General features: G+C 41.0%; 1 protein-coding gene across 3 annotated transcripts in view; it reads right to left on the bottom strand.

Annotated features, from left to right (window-relative positions):
- MYO16 (myosin XVI) overlaps positions 1 to 18,017 on the bottom strand; it is a 518,782-nt gene that overhangs the window by 157,880 nt on the left and 342,885 nt on the right. For all 3 annotated transcript variants that reach the window (XM_070800476.1, XM_070800475.1, XM_070800474.1), the window contains exons 22-23: positions 4,414 to 4,566; positions 1,336 to 1,536 (exon numbers count right to left, since the gene is read on the bottom strand). In XM_070800476.1, coding sequence (XP_070656577.1) covers positions 1,336 to 1,536; positions 4,414 to 4,566 — 354 coding nt within the window. The remainder of the gene's footprint in view (positions 1 to 1,335; positions 1,537 to 4,413; positions 4,567 to 18,017) is intronic.

Genomic DNA, 18,017 nt, shown 5'->3' with positions numbered 1-18,017 from the left:
ATTCAGAAGTAGAAGAATTCACCGTGGATGGCTAAGCGGGATGTGTAGGTAAGTATGGAAAGATGGATACAATTGGCCCTTGAGAAGAAGACAGGAAGGTATTTCTAGCTTGAGTGTGAGGGGCTTCATCTGGGGGTGCATAGAGAGCTGCAGGAAAACAGTGAGTGGACTGGAATAACGCATCTGCCTAGAGGTTTTGTAGAGGAGAGCTGGGCACATGAGCCTTGGAGGAAGTGATGGACCCACTTGGAGAAGCCCAACATGAGCCTGGCCTCAGGGGTGTGACGGGTTTACACAGATCAGAGTTGGTCTGTGAAGGATTTGAAGCATGAAGCATGCTTTACAAACCTGGTTAGGGAATGGAGAGGGACCTGAGAGCAACTTTCCTAGGTAGACATGCTTCAGGAAAGTAATTTCATACTAACAACTATCGGAAAAGACCCTGATGCTGGGAAAGCTTGAGGGCAAGAGGAGAAGGGGACGACAGAGGGGACAACATGGTTGGAAGGCATCACTGACTCAGGAGACATGAGTTTGAGCAAACTCCAGAAGATGGTGAAGGACCTGTCCGTGCTGCGGTTCATGGGGTCGCAGAGAGACGGGCACGACTGAGCGACTGAACAACAGCAACAACTGTTTTGAGGGTAAGTAACCTCAGGTGTCCAGCTGGATTTCGAAAATATCCCGAAGTTCACAGCAGACCTTCTGCATTAAATCCAGCTCTCTTTTGCTCATATTGTTACAAATCTGGCATGCAAGCTCAGTCACTCACTCATGTCCCATTCTTTGCGACCCCATGGACTGTAGAAAGTCAATCTATATAGTCGGTCCTGTGTCCATGGGATTTCCCAGGCAAGAATACTTGCCTGGGAAAGTATGTAGTTTAGAATTTTCAACAGCAGAAAAGTTGCATTTTTTCTTTCTGGTACATAGACCTATACATGTGCCTGACTGCTAAGTCACTTCAGTCGTGTCTGACTCTTTTCAGCTCCATGGAGTGGGTTGCCATTTCTTCCTCCAGGGGATCTTCCCAGTCCAGGGATCAAATTTGAGTCTCCTGCATCTCCTGATGCAGGTGGATTCTTTACCACTGTGCCCCCTGGGACGTCCCAAGTTACAAATCTGGCAACATTATGAAAAGAATTCTACTGCACACTTCATCACCCATGTTCTGAAGATGCCTACTCCTTATCAGGCAGAAAGGAAACAGCTCAGGGAAGAAAGAGCTTGTGGGTTGTTCGCCCAGTATCAGTGACCAAAACTCTACAATGTCAAGATCTTAAAGGGTTGCCCTTAAGGCCTTCGGTCCACGAGTGCTCAGTCCTGTGAACTCACCCGGCCCGCGTAGTGCATGACGGTGAAAGCTGCGCCTTGGTCTCGGAGGGCGAGGTTCCCATTTCCATCCTTCACGGGGGAGTAGACTGCATTTGTGTTTGAGGATTCTAGCAGACCCTGGAGCTTTTTGGGAAGACTTGGTTCCACTGACCAAATCATTTGACTTTCTTCGTCCAATAGAGAGAGAAATCCAGAAGGCTTCTGAAAGTTAAAAAGACAGCTGTTTTTCCCTTCCATTCCTCAGTCTGCTATTTTCGTTACTGTTCACACATACCATTTGCAGCCTCATCATGTTAATACGATCACTCAGAACATGAGTTTGCCTTTCAATACACGTCTATTTTTGTTCTCCACTGTGTCCCCACCACCTAGCAAACCTCTGATGTAATGTTGGCCTTCAGTAGTATTTTTTGATCAGGAATTAATAAATAAATAAAATAGCATGCTTTGACATCCTGAAAACATGGGCGTTGTTCAAATATATATTCTCATCTTAAGAAAAATAGAATTTCCAACCACCGAAAAGTTGTATTTTTTCTTTCTGGTATATAGACCTATACATGTGCCTGCCTGCTAAGTCACTTCAGTCGTGTCTGACTCTTCAACTCCAGGGACTGTAGCCTGCCAGGCTCCTCTACACATGGAGTTTCCAGGCAAGAATACTGGAGAGGGCTGCCATGCCCTCCTCCGGGCGTCTTCCTGACGCAGGGGTCGAGCCTGCGTCTCTCGGTTCTCCCACTGGCAGGCGGGTTCGTCAGCACTCGTGCCACCTGGGAAGCCCCCAGACCTACGTATTTATGTAAAAATGCAACTTTCACTCTGTCTTTTCCTTGCACTTTGCAGAGAGATCAAAGAGAATTAGCAGCAGAAATACCCAGGGTCATTTCCAGACCCTTATGGCAGAAAGTGAAGAGGAACTAAAAAGCCTCTTTGATGAAAGTGAAAATAGAGAGTTAAAAAGTTGGCTTAAAGCTCAACATTCAGAAAATGAAGATCATGGCATCTGGTCCCATCACTTCATGGGAAATAGATGGGGAAACAGTGGAAACAGTGTCAGACTTTATTTTTGGGGGCTCCAAAATTACTGCAGATGGTGACTGCAGCCATGAAATTAAAAGACGCTTACTCCTTGGAAGGAAAGTTATGACCAACCTAGATAGCATATTGAAAAGCAGAGACATTACTTTGCCAACAAAGGTCCGTCTAGTCAAGGCTATGGTTTTCCCAGTGGTCATGTATGGATGTGAGAGTTGGACTATGAAGAAGGCTGAGCGCCGAAGAATTGATGCTTTTGAACTGTGGTGTTGGAGAAGACTCTTGAGAGTCCCTTGGACTGCAAGGAGATCCAACCAATCCATTCTGAAGGAGATCAGCCCTGGGATTTCTTTGGAAGGAATGATGCTGAAGCTGAAACTCCAGTACTTTGGCCACCTCATGTGAAGAGTTGACTCATTGGAAAAGACCCTGATGCTGGGAGGGATTGGGGGCAGGAGGAGAAGGGGACAACAGAGGACGAGATGGCTGGATGGCATCACCGACTCGATGGACGTGAGTCTGGGTGAAATCCGGGAGTTGGTGATGGACAGGGAGGCCTGGCGTGCTGCGATTCATGGGGTCGCAAAGAGTCGGACACGACTGAGGGACTGAACTGAACTGAACTGAACTGAATGACGAGGGTTCCACTGAGATAACCATTCCAAAGATGACCCCCAAGGATGAGAGTAACCAAAGAGATTAATTTTGTTCCACTGACCACTGTTTAGCAGCCAAGGACACAGCAGCAAGTGAGGAGGAGGGCAGTGGTACCCAAGGCTTTCCACATATGGTTAAGTATATGTTAACTTAAACGTATGTGTATGTATATGTTAAGTATATGTATTGTCAACCCATTTTTAAATGAAGAGTTAGACTATATATGATGTGCGTCATTGTGAGAGGAGGCTTTCTGGAAGAGAAGAACTTCTGTAATTAAAACACAGCACACTGACAAGTTAGTAACAGAAAGGAGACCATTCTGCATGTTATTAACAGGAAAATTAATAAAATAAAATAATTTATAAGTGCACAGTTAAAAAATAAAGGGTAGAAAGCCATATATTACTCTTTCCAATACTGAAATGGCATTCGTTTTAAACAATGTTCAAGTGTTTTAAAAATATTATTTGCAAATCTGTATAATGCCTTATGTTAGTAGACACAGATTGCTGTTTATATGAGAGATTTTCATTTTATGATGGTGACATGGAGGCAAAGATTCTTGCTTTATAAGGTACAAACAATAAAGATAAGCATAAACACCCACAGAAGTACTAAGATTATATGGCATGTATGTATACACAGTTTTCTTCCTGCCAAAGTTTTCCATATTCAGACTCAGAAATTTGGAGATAAACAAGATTTTTAGAATTTATTTTATGATCTTGCTAGTTTGGAAGTGAAAGTTATTCAGTTGTGTCTGACTCTTTGCAATCCCATGGACTGTAGCCCACCAGGCTTCTCTGTCCATGGAATTCTCCAGGCCACAATACTGGAGGGGGTAGCCATTCCTTTCTCCATGGGCTATTCCCAACCCAGGAATGGAACCCAGGTGTCCCGCATTGCAGGCAGATTCTTTACCAGCTGAGCCACCAGGGAAGCCCAGGAATACTGGAGTGGGTATCCCTTCTCCAGCAGATCCTCCTGACCCAGGAATTGAACCGGGGTCTCCTGCATTGCAGGCGGACTCTTTACCAGATGAGCCACCAGGGAAGCCCAGTCAGTCTTGGTACTATTTATAAAATAGTATATTTGTAAAACGGGTATTGTAACTATTCCAAAAGGAGAGTTTTAACGATATAACTGCTGTTGAATATTTTTATAACAAAATGATCTGATTATTTCTTGTTCTTTCAATCAATTGGTAATCCTTCAAGCATCCTTTCAGAGAAAGGTTGTATGCTCCTCAACTGACCCTGAATGATTATAAATGAATTAGAAATCATCAAGTCTCTTATAAATTTTCTTGAAAGAAAATTCTATGTCTCCAGTACTTTGAAATGCATGCATCCTGTGAACTATCCAATTATATTATATGAATACCTGAAAAAAAAAATCCAAAACTCCAGTCTGGTTACCAAGAGAATAAGCCGTTTCCATGGTAACTCCCTCTTGTACACATTCTGCTTGCTCCTGTAGAAAAAGCACTTCATTGATGTAGTGGTGCATCTTCTCATTGGTCATGTTGACACAGAGCTATTGTGGGGAACAAGAAAACAATTCACAAGGTGATTCGGCATGCACATGCGTTGTTCCAGGCCACGTTTCAGACGGGCCAAGTGCTGACTCAAGAATGGTCAGCACCAATTAGCCATCCAGTCGGCCCTGAGAAGCCAAAGTAGAGAGCTTCACCGGATGTTGTTGAATTTATATGGTCTGATTATGCAATTGAAAGTGAGTATGTTAAAAACAACAAGAAGTATAATTCCAACATTAACTTACAAATTTGGGGTCTAAAATATACTTCAGTATTTAAAATATATATTTCCAAAATGAAATTATATGTGGGCCCTTGTAAACAAGTGAAGATAAAAGCTCCATTTTAATGAGAAACCAGAGAAAGGAGGAGCAATTTTTGCCTCCTCATTTCTGAGGCAAAAACAAAAACAAAACAGGATTAAAAACGAGGTCTCGGGCGACTGCCCTGCTTCCAGCAGTGTTTCTTGCACCTCTGCTTCACAGTAAAAAATGGTTTCAGTAAATCTGATGATAAGTGAATGTCTATAAAGCTGAAACTTCAGTACTTTGGCCACCTCATGTGAAGAGTTGACTCATTGGAAAAGACTCTGATGCTGGGAGGGATTGGGGGCAGGAGGAGAAGGGGATGACAGAGGATGAGATGGCTGGACGGCATCACAGACTCGATGGATGTGAGTCTGAGTGAACTCCGGGAGCTGGTGATGTTCTGGGAGACCTGGCGTGCTGCGATTCATGGGGTCGCAAAGAGTCGGACACAACTGAGCGACTGAACTGAACTGAACTGAATGTCTATAGACTGGATAAGCTTCCCTATTGCTTCAAGTACAAAATAAGACCTTTGAAAAAGAATTAACAGAAAGAGGGAAAATTGCTATTAATATCTCCCTTATTCTCAATTAATAGTTTGAAATAAAAAAATATTTTTTTAAAGTGTGTCTGTCTGAAGATCCCCTGGATTGCCCCAGCCCTGGCTGATGCCTGAAGGCAGCAAGCCGACCCTGGTCTGAGAACCCAGGGAGCTGAGCGGCAGGGTCCTGGAGGGGCCAGTGGGCACAGGGGCCTGGTTCCGGGTATTCAGCTGTGGCCTCACGAGAGGGGCAGAGGGAGGGGCCCACGGTATACGTTTGTGGGCAACTGCGTGCCCAGCCTCATCCTTCTATGTAATTGATTAAACAAGGCTTTTTATACGCCCCTCCCCAAAGAGTTACAAATAAAGTAAGAATGACTGCTGCTGTCTTGGAAATCATTTTAAAATTGAAATAACTTGAGAGAGAATTTGTCCAGACTTGGAACATCACCTCTTCCTTCTACCACTCCATCTGGGATCTCTGAAATTTCTTGAATTTTCTTCTTTCTCTCTGATTTGGCCAGTAGATAACCAGAGCCTTTTCTCTCTTCCTCTTGATGACTACATCTCATGAGATATATGCAAAGCTGGAAGGGTTTTAAATTTAAAACTGTTTCCTAAATTAACTCACAACTTTGCAGATCAATTCTCTGAATATAAACATATTAAAAATATAGTTGCTTTATTTGAGAACGTACCATATAGAACGAAGTTTCCACTCTTGGTTGTTAAGGCAAAAACATTTTGAATACAGATACAGACCCATAAATCTGCATATGAGAGCCAGGAAAGGAAGGTACGGAATTCAGAATTTAAATATCATCTGAAACATATTTCTTTCCTGATACAATCCTGATACAATTGTGAAGTGAAAGTCGCTCAGTCACGTCCGACTCTTTGCAACGCCATGGACTATACAGTCCATGGAATTCTCCAGGCCAGAATACTGGAGAGGGTAGCTGTTCCCTTCTACAGATCTTCCCAACCCAGGGATCGAACCCAGGTCTCCTGCATTGCAGGTGGACTCTACCATATGAGTCACCAGCGAAGCCCAAGAATACTGGAGTGGGTAGCCTATCCCTTCTCCAGCAGACCTTCCTGACCCAGGCAATCAAACCGGGGTCTCCTGCATTGCAGGCAGATTCTTTACCAGCTGAGCTACCAGGGAAGCTCCGATTGTAGCTGATACAGTCTAGCACATTCATCCCCCTGACTTGTCCCATCAAAACTAAGTGATATCAATACATCAAGGTCTATGTTCATCTTTTCCATGTGGTATAAATCTCTGGGAATGATTCAGGAAAGACAAATCTTTCTCTGTAAAACAGTGCAGCATCTGTCCACAATAGGAGCTCACCGTGAAAGGAATATATTTTCTTATCACTGTCATTATAATCATAAACGAATAACAGAAATTTCTGAAAATTGTTGACAGAGTAAAAAACACAAAAATTAAAAAATACTTCACTTTACTTAAAAAAATAATAATTTGAGGTGTTCCTCCAAACTAATAATGTGATAAACTCCTTTTGTCCTGAGATAATTTCTGTACCAAAGGTTAATAAATGCTATAAAAGAAATTTCTTCAATTTGAAGTGAAATATTTACAGTAAATGTACAGAAAATAAATGGCTCCATTATGAAATGAAGCCATTGGAAAAGATTCACTTTGATTAGATGACATACGCAATTGAAATTTTTCAAACTTTTTGACATTAAAATATGCATTGAATCATCTAAGACAACACAAATAGATCCTACATCTCAGCAGTTTGATTTAAAAGCAGTTACAGAAGGTGTGCCTGAATGTTATACATTTGGGGAATAGATCACCCAAGACTTAAATGGAGAAGCCGTGAAAAATAACATGATGTCCATGACTGCATGAAAAAATAAAAAGAAGTCTGATAAAGGATTCTGAAATAAGCCCAGCAACGGCTGATTCTCTGCTGTAGAAGTGACATCCAAATTATGTGACACTTATCCTTCCCTTCATTTTGAGATGCTCTTGTTAAAAAGACTTAGGTAGATGTAGATTTCTCAAACATTTAATATAATAATTTTATATAAATTATATAATATATGATATGTATAAATCATACAATATGATAGTTCTCTGATCGTTTTGCATTCAGAATAGACTTCAGCTCTGTTATAAAAATTACTTTTGGTGACAACTGACTCTTGCTCCTGACTATTTATACCTGACCACCTCTATATGTACACCTGGCTGCAGTGTTTGAACTGACTCAAATGCTTTTATAATAAAAACTAGACATTTTAATTGGTTTTGCTTCCTAACATTTTACTGAACTGAATATGGAGTTCAGCAAATTGATTCACTGTTTAGAAAGAATGACAATACCAAATGTGGATGTGGAGAAAGCCACCGTCGTTAGAAAGAGCTGGAAAAAGGGTTTTCGGTCTTTTTTTCCCCTACCTTTTTTTTTTTAACCCCAGGAAGTAAAGTCTAAAATAATCTACCAAACTTTGGGTAACAACAAAAAAAAGATTTGGATTGCACTTCTAAACAGAGGAAGCCAAATGAATGCTCTTCTGGTCAAAATGATTCATAAAACATACAGCTTCTGTCCCGAGTGTTACTGTTTTGAAGCTGCAGTGTTGGGTGGGACTCGGTGACAGTCCCACCATATGTATTAAAAGTTCACATATATCAGAACTTTTAATTGTACACTGTGTTCTTTGTATTCTGGGGAGAAAAAAAATTTTATTAAAATCCCAAGGAAAACTCCAGTTAGATACGTACTGGTGAATAGCCTGTGATTTCTGACTTGCAGCCTTTTTAACAGAGGCGCTTCCTGAAACCGAATGTGGGCCTGGATTTCTAACAGCGCTGAGCGATGCATTTAAGGAAATCACAGCGAGCACACGGGGTTAGAAGTAGACGCTTTTCAAACTCATTTTGAAGTCATGCACACAAACATTTTCACCAGAACGGTTTTCCTTTCCCTATTCTAAATTGTTGGTCGCACTCACTGTTTCAGCAAAGGTTAAAATATAAAAGAAGTGCTAACAGCGTGGACTTCAGAACCACCAGGACAGGCAGCTAGGGGGACGGCTGTGGACATATCGCCCTGAGGCAGGCCCCTCGCTGAAAAGAGAAAGAAATGCATGCCACTAACGGGACGGTGGCCAGAACCAGGACGCGAACCTGCCCATCTTGGTTTGTCCTCACCGAGCTGTCTGTGTTACACGTGCATACGCATGCGTGTGTTAAACACCGTCAGAGACAGACACAAAGATTTGCAAAGGCAGAGCACTTTACGTATCTAGAAGCATAAATCTGCATCAGTAATGAGATATCACTGACGTCAATGCAAACAGTCATTATTTTTATTTTTCAACTCTATCCACGGAACTATGTTTGAGTTTCATTAAAACCCCCCAGTATTCCCTGGAGTAGATGTTAATGTAGGTAAAAGGTGGGTTTTCATAAATGATAATGAACAATTATTAAGAACTGTTTAATTAGCATGCACCTTCTCTGATTAAAATACATGCTTTGTACATTAGGTGCCATTGTGGAGCGGTTTAATAATAAAAACCATGCACCCTTTGAAAACACTCTTTAGTAACAGGCCATTATTGCTTATCCAGATGGCCCATCATTTGTATTAATGACAAACTTAATTTCTTGAGTAAATTTTCACCAACTGTTCTCCCTTTATTTTTATTACTCAGTGAAATTTATCTGAAGCAAAAATATAATAAAGCATGACATATGCATCACAGAATTAAAGTGGAGATTAATTAAAGCTGACTCCAGCTGAAGGCAGAGCCCCAGGCGTTAGACGGGGATTCAAAATCCTACTGAACACTGGAATGAACCAGGCGCTTTTAAAAAAGGCTGATGTCTGGGTCTGACCCCATACCAATTAAATCAGAGTGCGGCCTGGCATTGATAGATTTTAGAAGTTTTCCGGGTGATTCGAACGTGGAGACAGATGATGGCATACACAATCCATTAACTGATTTCCACATCAATTTACACACACACACATGTGCATGACATATATCATACCATTATACCTTAAAGGACATTTGTTTCTGTCCAAAGTGTCCTTTAGTGGGAGCGAGGCTCACGAGGCAGGGGACACATGCCTACTTACAGCTGATTCATTCTGCACAGCTGAAACTAACACAACACTGTGAAGAAACTATTTGTCGTTGACGTTGTTTTAGTTGCTCAGTAGCATTCAACTCTTTCGAGAGCCTGTGGGCTGTAGCCCACCAGGTTCCCATGTCCATGGGATTTCCCAGGCAAGAATACCGGAATGGATTGCCATTTCCTTCTCCAGGGGATCTTTCCTACCCAGGGTTCAAACCCATGTCTCCTTCATTGGCAGGCAGATGCTTTACTGCTGAGCCAGCAGGGAAGCTCAAAGAAAATATACCCCAAATTAAAATAAATTAAACAACAAAAAGAGAAAACACCAAAATGTCCTTTAGACATCTGCCTCATCAGACATTTGGCCCATCCCACGCCAAAAGGTCCTTGATATCTGCATGTGGGCTCAGCTGCTTAGTCATGTCCGACTCTTTGCAGCTCTATGGACTGTAGCCCACAGGCTCCTCTTGTCCATGGGTTTATCCAGGCAAGAGTGTCAGAGTGGGTTGCCGTGCCCTCCTCCAGGGAGTCTTCCTGATCCAGGGATGGAACCCACATCTCTTGTGTCTCCTGCACCAGCAGGCGGGATCTTTACCACTAGTGCCACGTGGGCCATCTTCTGGGGAGATCACTGTTTCTTTAAGAAACCAAACACCCTTTCTGTCTCTCTGGATTCTCACTGAGATTTCAAATCAAACTCTGTGTTATAGGTTTTAAGCTAATAGAGCTGGCACTTACTTCACAGGCATGGAGACACTATTTTTATACAGATAACAAAAACACTTTCTCTTCCGACCATATTTCTTTTAGGGATTCTGTCATTCAGTGCAACAGGGGTTCAAAAAATAAATTCAAGGGAGGTGGGAGGGGGGTTCAGGATGGGGAACATGTGTATACCCGTGGCAGATTCATGGTGATGTATGGCAAAACCAATACAATATTGTTAAGTAAACAAACAAACAAACAAACCCAAAAAATAAATTCAACATTTTAATGAGTTTAATTCATGCCTAAAATCCCCTTTAACGTGAATCGCCAATATTTAGGGGTTCGTCAACAATAAACGTATTGGCTAATTTTCTGGCCATATTCTGCCTCACAATCTGTTAATGTCAGATTGAAACACACAAACACTACTGAAATAAAGGTCTTTTTCAAAGAGTTCTCCTTATCCAGGATTAAACACAAAGCCTAGAGATACGGGCCACAAAGGAGGCTGAGCACCGAAGAACTGATGTCTTAGAACTGTGGTGTTGGAGAAGACTCTTGAGAGTCCCTTGGACTGCAAGGAGATCAAACCAGTCCACCCTAAAGGAGATCAGTCCTGAATATTCACTGGAAGGACTGATGCTGAAGCTGAAGCTCTAATACTTCGGCCACCTGATGTGAAGAACTGACTCACTGGAAAAGACCTTGATGCTGGGAAAGACTGAGGGCAGGAAGAGAAGAGGGTGACAGAGGATGAGAGGGTTGGATGGCATCACCGATTCGATGGACATGAGTTTGATCAAACTCCAGAAGATGGTGAAGGACAGGGAAGCCTGGTGGCCGCAGTTCATGAGGTCACAAAGAGTCAGACGCGACTTAGCGACTGAACAACAAGAAAGAGACCCTGAAAACATCACAGACGTCAGAGCACTGGCTAAGGTGCCAGAGAAAGAGCGCGGCACAGAAGTGCCACTTTGGGGCCCAACGGATTTGCATGTGGATTCCCGTGTAGCCCCGGAAAGGTTTCTAGATGTCCCTCAGCTTTCTGAGAAGGTGCTGCAAGAGCTAGTGATCATAAAGGAAGAACGTCCGGGTTACAGGAGCGACTCCAGAAATCGTAGCCACTACTGACTGTTAGCAGAAGGCTAAACGGAACCATGCTCACAGTCTGCACTCCTGGGGCTTTGCATCGGCAGATTCATTATCATAAAGCTGAGCTTCTTCCTGGTCAGTTGTCATCAAAAGAACTCAACTGACTCTTATCTAAAGTGACCTGATACATATTTTCAAATACATTAATTCTTCCTATTACATTTTGCAACACCTCCTTTTAATCACCCTGGGGCAGGCACACCCCAGAGATACTTTGAGTTTAGTTCCAGACCAGGGCAGGAACAGGAATATGGCAATAAAGCTAGGCACATGCATCTTTTGGTTCCCCAGACCAAACTTCTTGGTGAATGCAGGGGATTCACTGAGAAATGTTACGCATACACTACACTGTACTCTATTAAGTGTGCAATAGCATTATGTCTAAAGAAATGTACATAATTAAAAACGACTTTACTGCTAAAAATACACTGAACAGCGTCTGGGCCTTCAGCATGTCTTAGCAGTAATATTAATGCTCACCGATCACAGACCGTCATAACAAATACAACAGTAACAAACAAGCATGGTGCGTGAGAATTACTAAAACACGACAGAAAGACGTGAGCTGAGCAAATGCTGTTGGAAAATTGGCTCCAGTAAAGCGCGCTTGATGAAGGGTTGTCCCAAAACTTTAATTTGTAAACAGCGCAATGTGTGTGAAGCCGAAGGGAACAAAGCGCAGTAGAAGGCCTGCCTCCACTGTACAGGGAGAGGATACGCCTGCACTCGCCAACTCACTCATTCATATTAAACAAATGGATCTGCTGGAAAACTGCACTATGAAAAAAACAATGGCATATCAAATTTATTAAAAGTTTATTGCTTCTGTATTTAATAGAATAAATAATATAAATAAATAAATATTGTATCAGAAATACAAAAAAATATACCCGTAAGAAGGTACCAATTAAAGCTTAGGAAATGTATAATATAATAATAATGAATCTTTAACTTTCAAACAACCTTTGAAATGTTCTGGAATCAGATGCTGGTTCTGTGTATTCTTCCTTGAGTCGCTTAAATTATCTGAACCTTAGTTTCTTTAGCTCTAAAATGGAGATGTTGCTTAAGTGAAAAAGTTTTGAGGGGAAAAAATTCATTAAATGTGCACTTTCCATGCTCAAAATTGTTTTCTTCTGCTTCATTTTTTTTTGTGCCCCCCAAAATATTCTCAAAACTGTTAACCTATTTTTAAACACAGACTGCGATATTATTATAAGTACATTAAAATAGCATGTCATTAATTAATCTGCTTATTTTTCAATAGGAATCTGAATAGAACTATACTAGGGTTCTGCTATGTAAAAAAATAAATTTCCTCATTTGATTTTTTCTTGTATTGTATTATCAATAGTGTGGTGAGTTCCTGAAAAGATTCCAGAAAATTCCAGAAAATTAGATTTCAGAAAATTAGAGAGAAGAAAATGTTCTCAGAGCTAGACATTTAATGAATGCATGATTTGGGAATTTAAATGTGAAACAACTTAATAATATTTCTTGTATTCGTAGATCAATTCATTGAGCTGAAAATAGATTTTATTGATACCTAATAGTCTATCAGAACATGTGCTATGATTAAATACCACAATGAGGTATCACACCCCCAGCGGTCAGAATGGCCATAATTTAACAATCTACAAATGCTGGAGAAGATGTGGAGGAAAAGGCACCCTAAAATAGGTTAGAAACAAGGACCTACTGTACAGCATCGGGAATTATATTCAGTTTCTTGTAATAGCCTATAATGGAAAAGAATCTGAAAGGGAATCTATGTATACACATAACTGAATACACTTTGCTGTACACCCGAAATCAACAAAACACTGCATAAATTAACTATACTTCAATTAAAAAAACCAAAGGAACAATACATGGGACTTGCCGTACTAGGGGTGAACACAGAAGCCGTTTCCTCACTAAGGTTTTCCTAATTCTTCTCCCAAGATATCCACTTAGAATTAGTCCTTCTCACATTTGCACCCCACCTACCTCGCTGTAGTGTCCCTACCTTTCCTAGTGCCTAATGCAGAGTCTGGAACTTGGGACACATACAAAAAACATTTGTTGAATGAATGAACCACAGAGAACTCTGATGCAAATGAGCCAGAAAAAATGGACCCTTCCAGGTTCCGAGAAAACACTTTCTTACAGAGCAGAGACCACAGTACTCTCAGTTTTCCCATCTGTAAAATGGAATTATCTACATCAAGAGCAAATGGCTTGAGTTCAACTGATGGGTTCAATTGATGGCTGTTAATATATCCTCTGAGCTTTCCTGGTGGCTCAGATAGTAAAGAATCTGCCTGTAAAGCAGGAGACCGAGGTTCACTCCCTGGGTCGGGAAGATTCCCTGGAGAAGGAAACGGCAACCCACTCCAGTATTGTTGCCTAGAGAATCCCGTGGACAGACGAGCCTGGTGGGCTACGGTCCATGAGCTGGCAAACAGTTGGACATGACTGAGCGACTAACACTTCCACTTTCTTTCCATATGTCCACTGATTTCTTTCTGTATCATATCTAGGATAGTGATTTCACAACTAGGGATTGCATGGGGTTTTTTACAGGTTGAGGTTGACAAACTATATAATCTTATTTCATAGAACTTTAGAAGTCCAGGCATTTGGCTTTTTCCAAACCTTTGAACACTTAGCCCAAATCTGAGTTATTGTTCACCAGGACTTTCCAAAAAATCTCACTCTTTAGAAAAGATTTTGTAAGCAGGGAAATGTTTCAAATCCTTGAAGACTCTTCTGAAATCCGCTTAGACGAAGCCTCACTTGACGACTGGTCAGCTGTCATTATCTTATCTTCTACAACAGAAGCTTTTACTTTGAACAACTGTGTTATCTTTCCAAATTCTCTGTATTCTTGTAGCAAATTGCTGATAAGCAGTTTTACAGACTCCATGGCTTTAAGTTTCATTTCATGTGGCTGCATGCTATGTGTCTAGTGGGAAATGGGGGGAAATTATTGAATGTTAAATCATTAGCTTCCACTACTTGGTTCTTTATGACTTTGGTGAAGATCTGTAGCCTGCAGAGCTTGGCAATAGCAACTGTTGGGAGAACACATTCTAACATTTATTAAAATAATTTTCATATAATCTTAGCGTTTTCTCATTTATTCTAGATGGTACAGGCATATTGTATTTTATTGTGCTTCTCAGCCACTGCCTTTTTTACCAATTGAAACTCTCGAGTTACGTTGGGTCAAGTAAGTCTACCAGCATCAGCTTTTCAACAGCAGCTGCTCAACTCTTGCCTCTGTGTCACATTTTGGTAATTCTTGCAATATTTCAAACTTTTTTTATTATTATTATATTTGTTATGGTGACTTGTGATCATTGATCTTTGGTGTTTCTACAAAGACTTGTTGAAGGCTCAGATGATGGTGCTTTTTAGCAACGAAGTCTTTGTTATTAGGGCACATACATCGGGTTTTTCTTTGGCTTTTTTTTTTTTTTTTTTAGATTTAAGCTATAGCACACTTAATAGACACAGTGTAGTGCAAATATTACTTTCACACGCACTGTGAAACCAAAGGAAATACACGTGACCAGCTTTGGCAGTATTTGCTTTTTCGCTGTGGTCTGAAGCTGAATCAGCAGTATCTCAGAGGGGCACCTGTATATTATGGACGCTCTCAACATACTCAGCGATGAAAAGAATAACCCAATAAACCCCATCTGCAGTCAACCGACTGCAACAATTATCAACAATTACCACCTCACGGCTAATTCTGCTTATCCATTCCTTATCCATTACCCTCAAAATTAGATACACTGAAGTAATTCTCAGACATTGTGTCATTTAACTGCAAATATCTGAGTATAATTCTCTAAGCTACAATGTCTTTTAAAAAGTACCTTCACAGTATCTATATCACATGTAATTTATATCAAGGATAATTTTTTTAATTTTGTCAAATATCCAGATTTCACATTACATTGATTAACTCATAATGTTTATACTTAAGCAAATCAGGACCCACATAGTGCCTATACATGTAACTGATTTATATGTCTCCTGGAGCTCCTTTAATCTGTAAGTCACCTTCTTCTTTCACATTTTTATTCTTGCATTTTATATGTTGAAGAAATCAGGTCATTTGTCTTGCACTGTTTCTTACAGGTTAGATTTTGTAGGGTGAACTCTTGTAGTTTAGTTCATCATTCTGTCATCAGCTGTTTTTTTAAGATTTTTTTTGATGAGGACCATTTTTAAAGTCTTTATTGAATTTGCTATAAATATTGCTTCTGTCTTATATTTTGAATTTTAGGGCCTTGAGGCATGTGGGATCTCAGTTCTCGGACCAGGAATCGAACTCACAACTCGGCAAAGGAAGGTGGAGTCTTAACCACTGGACCGCCAGGGAAGTTCGTCCTCGGTCCCCAGTTTCTGTTAGTTAGTAGTTACATCAATGCACTTGATTACGCTCAGGACTTTTTCCTTTCCTTCCTTCCGCCCTCCCTTCCTTCCACCCTACCTTCCTTGGTGAGACACTTGACAAGCATCTGATATACTGTCCGCCTTCTTTGTAAGCCAGCTGTGATCGGCCCTCATCGCAGAGACGCCTAGATTCATTACTTATCAGGATCGGTGACGCTGACTTGCTCTAATTCTGTCATTCATTCTTCATTTATTTGTAGTGAGATTGCACCAAGTTATACTTATAAATTAACCTGGGGAGAATCCGGATCTTCGTAATAGCAAGGCTTTCTACTGATGCAGGAGGTCTTTTCATTTTTCACCTGTGATTATGCACCTTCCAGGAGCATTTTAGCTCTCACTTAGGCCAGTGGCTAACTTTGCTGATGTAAATGTTTTCTTCTTTTCCTCTGATTCCGGTAAACTGCCTTAAGAACACACAAAAGTCCTTTGTTTGACGAGCTGATGCACAACGTGCCATGTACCAGGCGCTCTCGCTGTCTGCGGCCACGTTTTCATTCGTCCTTTTCAGCTGTCTAAATATCAATCATCTCTGGACTGAAAAGTATTTTTGCCTCTCCCTGTCACATCATGCCTTAAATCGCCTTTGCTTTTCTAACATCAGTGGCACCACGATGTCCATGGGCACTGACATTTCCTAGTAGCAGAAACAAGCCCTCAGGTAGAGCATCACAAGCTTTCAGCTAGTTTTTGGGAGCTTCTCGAGCATACCCAGGCTGGTGGTCCTGATTTTTGGAGCACTTCTTAGAATCTTCTGAAACTGTCCCTGTCCTAAATATGTCAAGTTTCTTATGGAAAATGCTTATGGATGAACAATTGTCAAGAAATATATAAATATATATTTTCCTATTCCTGAGCAAGAAGAACCACTAGCAAATTTACTAAAGATTTTTTCTTATGAGTGTGCTCTTTAAATTTTAATTGAAACACATTTGTTAGTGACCGGTCACTCAGTCGTGTCTGACTCTTGGTGACCTCATGGACAGCAGCCCACCAGACTCCTCTGTCCGTGGGATTCTCCAGGCAAGAATACTGGAGTGGGTTACCATTCTCTTCTCCAGGGGATCTTCCCAACCCAGGGATTAAACCTTGGTCTCCTGCATTGCAGGCAGATTCTTTACTGTCTGAGCCACCAGGAGAGCAAGATTTTTTCTTATGAGTTTACTCTTTAAATTTCAGATGAAGCACATCTGCTAAGCTTGTTTTCTATGCATAAAGTGGTATCACACCTGACTGCACTCTGTGGCGGCTGACATTCTAGTGAGAAGCTCATAGGTCAATAAGCTCAAAACAGAATAGAACAGATACTTATAAAGACATTAAGATCCTTCTGAGTTTGGTTCTGAATATAATATTGATCTGGTAAACACTCTGCTGCAAGTTTCCAGTGGAATAAGACATGCGGAAGTTCACCATTCTATCAGCAACTTCGAATCTAAAATGCATCATTCAAACCAATGGCCTTTAAAACACCTCACAGGCAAATTCAGCAATCTGCTAAATCCACCGTAAGTTGAGATATGATTCCTCACAAAGAAAATAATTTTATTTTTCAGATGCCTCCTGGGTACTATCGTGCCCCAGTAATTAAGCAAGCCAGCGAAAACGGCATGGCCAGCCTACCCAGCAAACTAAAAGCACATCTTTCAAAATATTTACTGTTTTCTTAATTTAAGTCTAAAAAACTTCGTCTTGAGCTTTTACCCTAAAGTATCTAAAGCTTTTGGTATTTAACAGACTTGTTTTTTTTAGATTAAAAAAAGCCATTCTTTGTTATATAAAAATCTCAAACCATGTATATGTTGTTAACTATATAATTAAAATATTTAAATTAAGGAAAGAGTGGTAAGGGATGCACATAACTGTAGTAAAGATGTTAGTTTTCATGAAAAGATAATATGAATGTTTTGCACATTGCAGCTGCCAGCACAGGCCTGATCGGTGCCCAGGCATGGGCGCAGAGTGGGGCCTGGGAGCCCAGCCTGTGCGGACACTGCCCACCTGTGATTTTTGTGTATCACTAACCAGGAGATGCAGAAACTGTGAGTCTCCTTAGAGACCAGAACTCCATCTTTTTCTAAGACAAAAATGTAAGGAATCAGTACGACTGGCATCAACATTCAAACACGGGGGCTGAGCTGCGTTGGCGGAGGCGGCTGCAGG

This window comes from Bos indicus, chromosome 12 (assembly GCF_029378745.1).
Source record: "Bos indicus isolate NIAB-ARS_2022 breed Sahiwal x Tharparkar chromosome 12, NIAB-ARS_B.indTharparkar_mat_pri_1.0, whole genome shotgun sequence".
NCBI classification, from domain to species: domain Eukaryota; kingdom Metazoa; phylum Chordata; class Mammalia; order Artiodactyla; family Bovidae; genus Bos; species Bos indicus.
The sequence above is the reverse complement of the archived record's forward strand: the minus strand, read 5'-3'. Positions and strand labels throughout refer to the sequence as shown.